Source organism: Nanorana parkeri, unplaced genomic scaffold, assembly GCF_000935625.1.
Source record: "Nanorana parkeri isolate BGI_ZX_2015 unplaced genomic scaffold, ASM93562v1 scaffold305, whole genome shotgun sequence".
NCBI lineage: Eukaryota > Metazoa > Chordata > Amphibia > Anura > Dicroglossidae > Nanorana > Nanorana parkeri.
Window position 1 is genome coordinate 56,161 of NW_017306573.1, and position 9,287 is coordinate 65,447.

The following is a 9,287-nucleotide window of genomic DNA, read 5'->3' on the forward strand; positions in this document are numbered from 1 at the left end:
GGTGGGGGGAAGCATCGATGTCTCCTCCATGTGAAGCCCCCAGCAGCCTTGTTGTGCCTCCTCTGCAGGTCCCTACTTGCTCTGCTGAATGTACCCAGGCAGCCAATGACAGTGCTGCACTGTCCCTCCCAGCCAATTGCAGCAGAGGTGGGCGGAGGTACAGGCTGCCGAGGAGCAATCGCTTGTCACTTGCAGCAGGGGCCACTTTTATGGGGAATCAGCGGGGGAGGGGGATCTTTGGGTCGTTTTAGTCGGGCGGTTCCATTGGGATACAGCCAAGTATCCCTCGGAAACGCGCATTTTCACGCAGTTTTTTTACAGCGAATCGCGGTTAAAAAACGCGCGAAAAACGTGCATATTGAATCCGCCTAGGTGTGAACCCAGCCTTAAGGCATCAGCATACCAAGACATTTTGGACAATTTCATGCTCCCAACTTTGTGGGAGGAGTTTGGGGATGGCCCCTTCCTGTTCCAACATGACTGCGCACCAGTGCACAAAGCAAGGTCCATAAAGACATGGATGGGGGAGTTTGGGGGGGAGGAACTTGACTGGCCTGTACAGAGTCCTGACCTCAACCCGATAGAACACCTTTGGGATGAATTAGAGCGGAGAATGCGAGCCCGGCCTTCTCGCCCAACATCAGTACCTGACCTCACAAATGGTCCAACATTCCCATAGACACACTCCTAAACCTTGTGGACGCCTTCCCAGAAGAGTTGAAGCTGTTATAGCGGCAAAGGGCGGAGCCAACACAATACTGAACCCTACGGACTAAGACTGGGATGCCATTAGAGTTCATGTGCGTGTAAAGGCCGGCGTCCCAATACTTTTGGTAATATAGTGTATAAAAGCCTCTACTCTTCTTGGAAGGCTTTTCATGATATTTGGTATCTTGGTTGTGTTAACTTATATTATATGGCTGACGTATGAAGATACCTGACCATCACACCGACAATACATGAGTAGCTACAAAAGCCTCCACTCTTTTTGGAAGGCTTTCCATAAGATTTTGGAGGGTGTCTGCGGGAATTTGTGTCCATTCTGCCAAAAAAAGCATTTGTGAGGTCAGATACCGAAGTTGAATGAGAAAACCTAGCTGAAAATCATGCCAAATATTATTATTATTACATAGTATTTATATAGCGCCAACAGTTTGCGCAGCGCTTTACAACATAAGGAAGACATTACAATCACAATACAATTCAGGACACAATACAATACAGGACAAGACACTGCTAGCTTTGTTACCGCAGCCTGGCACTGCAAGCTACCATTCAGTTTGTGGTCTACAATGACCCCCAAATCTTTTTCTATTTCTGACTTCCCTAGCGGCATACCCATAATTGTATAGCCTATTTGTTTATTTTTATGTCCAAAGTGCATTACTTTGCATTTATCGACATTAAACCTCATCTGCCATAGTATTGCCCACTCCTTTATTTTATCCAGGTCCTCCTGCAATGTTATATTGTCACGATCCATTTCTAATACTCTCCCTATTTTTGTATCGTCTGCAAACACAAAAGCATTGCTATTCACTCTCTCCCCGATATCATTAATAAATAGGTTGAACAGTATCGGACCCAGCACAGATCCTTGAGACACACCGCTCATTACACTAGCCCAGTCTGAAAAGGTGCCATTTACAGATACTCTCTGGACCCGTTCCCGTAGCCAGTTCTCTATCCACGTACACACCACCTCATAGCATATTTAGATAGTTTTTAATGTTAATGCAACCCCCCCCTCTCCCACATCTGTCCCTCCTGAACAGGTTATACCCCTCTACATTAGTAGCCCAATCATGTGTGCCATCTAGCCAGGTTTCCGCTATACCCACTATATCAAAGCCAGTGGAGGGATTGACAGAGGGGGGAGGGGGATGGAAGCCAGTGGAGGGATTGACAGAGGGGGGTTGCAGACACTGAGCGGTTGGTCAAGTGAATGAGTCTAGCAGCTGCATTCATGATAGATTGAAGGAGCGAGTGGAAGCCAGTGGAGGGATTGGCAGAGGGGGGATGCAGACACTGAGCGGTTGGTAAGGTGAATGAGTCTGGCAGCTGCATTCATGATAGACTGAAGGGGGGGTATCCTGTGTAGTGGAAGGCCAATGAGGAGGGAGTTACAATAGTCAAGACGAGAGATAACAAGGGAGTGGATGAGTAGTTTTGCGGTGTCATTGGTGAGGAAGGGTCGTATTTTGGAGATGTTAAGAAGGTAAAGGCGGCAGGATTTGGATTGCGATTGGATGTGGGGAAGAAAGGTGAGGTCCGAGTCAAGGATGACACCTAGGACCTTGGCATGGGGGGAGGGATGGATAGTTGTGTTCTCAATCTCAAGGGAAAAGTTGGGGGAAGGTGCACAGGGTGGAGGAAATATCATGAGCTCAGTTTTTGAAAGGTTGAGTTCTAAGAAGTGTTGTGACATCCAGACGGAGATGTCATTTAGTAGATTAGTGACACGCAAGGACACTGAGGGGGGGAGTTGTGGAGTAGAAAGATAGATTTGAGTGTCATCGGCATAGATAAAATAGGGTTGAGGTCAACAAATAGGGTTGAGGTCAGGCCTCTGTGTAGGCCACTTGAGTTCCCCTGTACCAACCTCATCAAACCATATTTATGGAGCTGGCTTTGTGTTGGAACAGAAAGGACCTTCCACAAACTGTTGCCACAAGGTTTGACGCGCACAATTGTCTTAAATGTCATGAAAGGTGTCTCATTAACAGTACTTTTCATTGGAAATGCCTGAACTCAAATCACTTGGAGGGGAGTCCCCATAATTTTGGTCCATTTTTTTCCAGTGACCTAATCCAGGCCTTCTCAAGCAGGATTTCCATGGGTCAAGTGAGCCAGGCATCAGCAGCATGGAAAAGTATTATGCTGATCCAGGACGACGGCATCCCGAACTTCCCTAAGCATTCAGAAGAGGACAAAAATTCTCTTCCGTCCAGACCTGCTCCACCTCACACCCTTTCCCATATTGCCGCACTGTGATGATGGTTGTTAGGTAGGACTCTGATGTGATCTGGGGTCTGAGCGAACTGATGTAAAGGAGGGACATAGAGAACTCTGATGTGAAAGGGGACTGAGGACACTGATGTAAAGGAGGACTGAGGACTCTGATGTGAAGACGGGACTGAGGACACTTATCCATATTCTACCCCCTGCAGCTAAAGCTTTTATTGCAATCACAAAAGGGTGGCGTATCTTTGTTTTTCATTTTCAGGCTAAAGAAAAGGATGTTTGTAGAGAGGCGGGAGTTCAAAGTCCAATTGGTTAGCACTCCAGGTACTTCAGACTGTCCAGCTGTGTACTCGCATGCCAGCTGGACGGAATAGCAGATTATCAATATGAATCCGTCAAACGCAAATATAAAGAAAACATATCCAATCAGACCAGAGAGTGCCTCTCGCAACTTGGCCCATTATTCAGTAATAAGGTTTTGCCGGAGCTCAGAATTGTATACAATGAGCAGGGCCTGCCCACAGAAGTGTCATAAACTTTGGCAACCCTGGTGGAATATGAACTGGATTCACCTGTAGTTGGGTTGAGTCACTTTTTCGCTTATATAGGCGGAATCTACGAATAGCAGTCCTCAGGTCCCTGTGGTAAAGTGGCACAGAAGTGGGTCATCCAGTTGGTTTCTCTTACATTGATGTACCTCTCCGGGCCACTTCAGGACCGCCCACCGTCATAATACGTCCTGTCCTGAAGTGGTTATACCAAGAACATGGCTGCTACTGTAGCCGTGTTTTTGGTATTGTTTTAAACAGCCGGCGAATGCTGTTCAGATACAAGCCATCCGGTGTCTATACAGTCACCGGATGGCTTGTAAGGTGTGGTAGAATGTGCTTCCCCGGCTCCGTTGTCTCCCATGCGGGCCTTCCACCATTGATTGGAGGGAGGTCAGCAGGCATCCAGCCGCTGATCTCTCCTCCCATCACTGAACCGTAAGTGATGTGTATTTCATCACTTCCGGTGTCACTGGGCACATTCTCCGGCTCTTAGAGGGTGGAGAGCTTTGCCCAGGGCCGAGCTGTAACTTGGGTTCCGTTACGAGCTTTATGGAGGCCAATTAAGGTCTCTCACATTTTGTTTTTACCACTTCTGTACACTGGGCCTTATTGTACTACCACATAAAGAAGCTCCCCCACAATCTTATCCACAACGTAGAAACCACCACAGTTTAATGTATAGCCAAGTCCTTGACTGTTCACCTTTGTCAAATGTATCTGCATCAAACAATTAGCAGGTGCGCCTGGAATTTTTTGGCAACTACTTTAAAGAATTGATTTCCCGCCGTCTCAGTGACACGGTAGAACTCATGCGTTATTTATTATTATGAAACAAAAACCAGGACAGGTTATAAGAGAAGGAGTTAGAGCGATAACATTATAAGGTATAACAGCAGGAAGCAGAACCATGCACAAAGGAGCTTAGAAACTAAAAGAAGATGGAGGAGATACAGTAGGTGAGGGAGATGGGGAGGCAGAGGTTGGTTACAACAGTACAGAGATGGAAGTAAATCAGTTTGGATAGACATCATTAGTCATAACGTCAGGCGATGTGTCTGTCCCACCACAATGGTCTACCAAAAACCCTTCAGAACACAATGCTGCCAGAACCCGGAACACGATCATTGCCGTAGAAGAACCTGATGATGTTATCCTTGATTCTTCTGTACTTCTATTGGCAGTTGCAGGCTGGCTTACCATTCCCAGTGGCAACCAATATGGAGTGCTGTTGGGGACCTGCTTTATCACAGCAGGCTTAAAGCCCCATTATGAAAGGATCAGTTATAAGCGCACATTTAAAGGGAATAAGGGTTAAAAGCCTATGAAACAGTATGTGAAAGAGATGGCCAGGAAATGGGGGTAGCATGAGACACGTAAAAGTCAGAAGAGGTTACAGATGGAAAGAGAAAAGCTGCTTATGGAGAAGACCATAGGTCCATTTAAATGTAGACCATGTGTAGGTTTCAGGAGGCTCCATTGGGTAAGAACTAACAAACTAAGCTTTATTCTGCCCATAAGGTCATTGCACGAGCTGGTCTTTCTCCTTCAGTTGACCAGTTCAAGTCTTTGACCACCCACATGTAGCTCTACACCATTCCCTTCATGGACCATTTTCAAATACAAGGAAAATAGCTCGAACAACGCTGGCTCAGATGTTGGCTTCTCCAAGAGATGGCCAGGAAATGGGAGTAGCATGAGAAAGGTAAAAGTCAGAAGAGGTTACCGATGGAAAAAGAAAAGCAACTTATGGAGAAGACCAAAAGTTCCTTTAAATGTAGACCATGTGTAGGTTTCAGGAGGCTCCATTGGGTAAGAACTAGTTGACCAGCCCAAGTCTTTGACCACACACATGTAGCTCTACACCATTCCCTTCATGGACCATTTGCCCATACAAGAGAAATAGCCTGATCAAAGCTGGCTCAGATGTTGGCTTCTTCAAGAGATGGCCATGAAATGGGAGTAGCGAGAGATAGGTAGAAGTCCATATGTAGATTTTTGGGAGGCTCCATTGGGTAAGAACTAGAACAATAAACTTTATTCTTCCACAAGGTCATTGCACGAGCTGGTCTTTCTCCTTCAGTTGACCAGTTCAAGTCTTTGACCACCCACATGTAGCTCTACACCATTCCCTTCATGGACCATTTGCCCATATAAGAGAAATAGCTTGAACAAGCCACTCCTGTATGCTGCATTGAAGTGCTGATGCTCCACTGCTGTCTGAGGACATATGCAGTCATGTTGTACAAAGTCTCATTCATTCCGTGCTTTAGTAATGTCTTCTTTGACTTGGATAAATAGGTCCTTCTCTTGGCCATTGGTGGAGCCAAACGCACTTCCCATGTGAGTCCTCTCATGCGTGGTGAGGTTAGACTTGTTGGCAAAGCGCTTCCCACACACCAAACACGAAAAGGGCTTCTCTCCCGTGTGACCTCTCTCGTGCGTGGTCAGGTTGGATTTCTGCGCAAAGCATTTGCCGCAAACGGAACACGGATACGGCTTCTCGCCCGAGTGAGTTCTTTCGTGCGTGGCCAGGTTGGATTTCTGTGCAAAGTGTTTTCCGCACACAGAACACGAGAAGGGTTTCTCCCCCGTGTGAATCCTCTCATGCGCGGCAAGAAAAGCCTTATGGGCAAAAAACTTCCCACAGAAGGAACAGGAGCAAGTTTTCTCACCGGCGTGAATCGCTTCGTGCCGGTCAAGACGAGCTTTATCCGAAAAGCTTTCTCCGCAGAGGGAGCAGGAGTATGGCTTCTGGCGTGTGTGGACGATCTCATGCCGCTGCAGGCGGGTCATATCGGGAAAACTCTTCCCACACCGAGAACATGAATATGGCTTCTCGTGTACGTGGGTTCTCTCGTGCTTACTAACGTCAGCCTTCTGAGCAAAGCACCGACCGCATACCGAACACGGGTAAGGCTTCTGGCCCGTGTGTATTCTCTCGTGGCGGTCCAGATTGGCTTTATCGGGAAAACCTTTCCCGCAGTGGCAACAAGAGTGTGGCATCAGTCCCGTGTGAGTCCTGACGTGTTTGTTAAGATCCGCTTTCAGGGCGAAGCGCTTTCCGCACTCCGAACATGAGAAGGGCTTTTGACCCGTATGGAGCATCTGATGGGCGACAAGAGAGGATTTTTCCGTAAAACATTTCCCACATTTGGGACAGGGATGTGGCTTCTCCCCTCTGTGGCTTCTTTCGTGTCTGATGACCTGGTGTTGCTGAACGAAGCATTTTCCACATTCGGAACAGGAAAAGGGTTTCTCGCCCGTGTGGGTCCTCTGGTGTTTCACCAGACACGATTTCACCACAAAGCTCTTCCCACACTCTGAGCAGGAGTAGGACTTCTGTTGCGTGTGACATTTTTGGTGCCGGATAAGGGGGCGTTTCTCGGCAAAACATTTTCCGCAGTCTGGGCACGCATACGGTTTCAAGCCTGTGTGGATCCCTTGGTGCGCTACAAGGTTTCTCCTCTCGGTGAAGGACTTTCCACATTCAGGACACGCAAAGGGCTTGACGCCGGTGTGGGATCTCTGGTGTACGGTCAGCTTGCCCAACTTTTTGAACATTTTCCCGCATTCAGTGCAAGGAAACACATCAGCTTCATTTCGAGGTGTCTGGTGGGTGATGGGACGGGTTTGACTACGAAAACGTCTCTCACGGTGGGTTGTGGCAATGGGGCTTTCTGAGGGAGAAGCAGCTGTGATGTCATCTTCTTCCATTTCACCATCTGCGGAGGTGGCAGAACTTTCCTCTGAGTCGTATCTTCTGTATCGTCCATCTGGAGGAGATAAGAATGGTAAAGATCATTATACGTTATTAGCAATTTTTTTCAAGCGCCAATTCTACTTTGGTATCTAAATATGGCTTGGCCACGGACTAACCCCACCTTATGACCTACAACGAATGGCCCCCAGGTGGTCAAATGTCAAAGATCTATGTAGTGACTCCTTCCTCACCCTTGCTAATCTCCGTTGGTGTTTCCTCCTCTTTAATCTTCACACATTCAATTTCGTCTTCCTCCTCCTCAACTTTGACGTCTCTCTGAGTGTCTCCGGTGTCTGTGGATAAAGATGAGAATTAAGCCATCTGAGAAGTAAGAGGGACCCCTGAGAGTGTTTGTGGGTGGAGACTAATCACATCTCTTGGATATGATGTGAGGAGGAGAGCCGGACTCTAATAGAGGCTGATGTCTCCTGACTCCCCCCACTAGACACATTCCGTCCCCCCCCATTACTGTCTACTGACAGAGGAGGGGGGAGAAGAAGAGATTGTTGTAGTGACTGAACAAGGAGAATCTGGGACTCTTCTCTGGATTTAGTGTTTATTACTCACCTGTGCTGATCTCTGGAGAACGTTCCTCCTCCTCACAAGGCTCATCCTCTGTCACATCACTCTCTTCAGTTTCCTCCTTCACTTTAACAGTAACGATATCTGTACCCTGAATAACACAAAGCAATACTAATACTAAGTTCAATATATAAAATATATACACCTATTACACCTTCCATATAAAACAGACACCCTAGATTCACAGGATTATCTGATGAGGTCAATTGTTTTGTCTACCTGATCATCTTGAGGGATCTCCTGATGTTCCTGTGTGGAATCCCGGGAATACAGAGGACGGGTCTGAGGGATCTCCTGATGTTCCTGTGTGGAATCCCGGGAATACAGAGGACGGGCCTGAGGGATCTCCTGATGTTCCTGTGTGGAGTCCCGGGAATACAGAGGACTGGGACATCTCTCTGGGGTATTTCTGTTCCTGGATCCATCTGTAGGAAACACACACACTGACTGAATACATTGTTTCTATGTCTTTATATCAGAGGATGTGTGTATCTAGGGGGATCCTCAATACTCAAGAAATTAAAGTCTCCTCTTACCCGGTGATGTGAGGGGCGGCCGGTTCTCCATCATGACGTCCACTTCTTAGTATGGCGGAGCACTGCAGAAGGATGGGCATGTTTATTAAGATTGAGCTGCAATAATTACATAACATTAAAGTAATGATTGCAGGAAGTCAACGTAATATGTTTCTATCATTACAACAGATACATCACAATTAGGTCTGCACAGGTTACATAGAACCAATAACTGATTTGCTCATATCAGCTGCTACCCAGATACAACCCTGCCCCTCTTCTAGACTCAAATCTCTCCTCAACTGTCCCTCCTCTTGACCCAAATCCCTCCATCTCCATTTCCTCCACAACTGTCCCTCTTCTGGACCCGAATCTCTCCATCCCTCTTACCTTCTGGACCCGAATACTTACAACTCTCTTTTCTCCACAACTGTCCCTTTTCTCGACCCAAATCCCTCCATGCCTCTTTCCTTCACAACTGTCCTTCTTCTGAACCCCAATCCCTCTATCACTGTCCCTCTTCTGAACCCAAATCCCTCTTTCCTCCATCACTGTCCCTCTTCTGAACCCCAGTCCCTCTATCCCTCCATCACTGCCCCTCTTCTGAACCCCAGTCCCTCTATCACTGCCCCTCTTCTGAACCCCAGTCCCTCTATCCCTCCATCGCTGCCCCTCTTCTGAACCCCAGTCCCTCTATCACTGCCCCTCTTCTGAACCCCAGTCCCTCTATCACTGTCCCTCTTCTGAACCCCAGTCCCTCTATCCCTCCATCACTGTCCCTCTTCTGAACCCCAGTCCCTCTATCCCTCCATCACTGTCCCTCTTCTGAACCCCAATCCCTCTATCCCTCCATCACTGTCCCTCTTCTGAACCCCAATCCCTCTATCCCTCCATCACTGTCCCTCTTCTGAACCC

The 9,287-nt window shown here is 47.5% G+C and overlaps 1 protein-coding gene across 1 annotated transcript; it reads right to left on the reverse strand.

Moving 5' to 3' along the window:
- Positions 1 to 5,765: 5,765 nt before the first annotated feature.
- Positions 5,766 to 8,921, reverse strand: LOC108788082 (gastrula zinc finger protein XlCGF26.1-like). Its single transcript, XM_018557816.1, has 4 exons — positions 8,763 to 8,921; positions 7,843 to 7,948; positions 7,467 to 7,568; positions 5,766 to 7,288 (listed from the first exon to the last, which is right to left on the reverse strand). Exons 1-4 carry the CDS (start codon positions 8,919 to 8,921, stop codon positions 5,766 to 5,768), a joined length of 1,890 nt encoding a protein of 629 aa, XP_018413318.1.
- Positions 8,922 to 9,287: the final 366 nt, after the last annotated feature.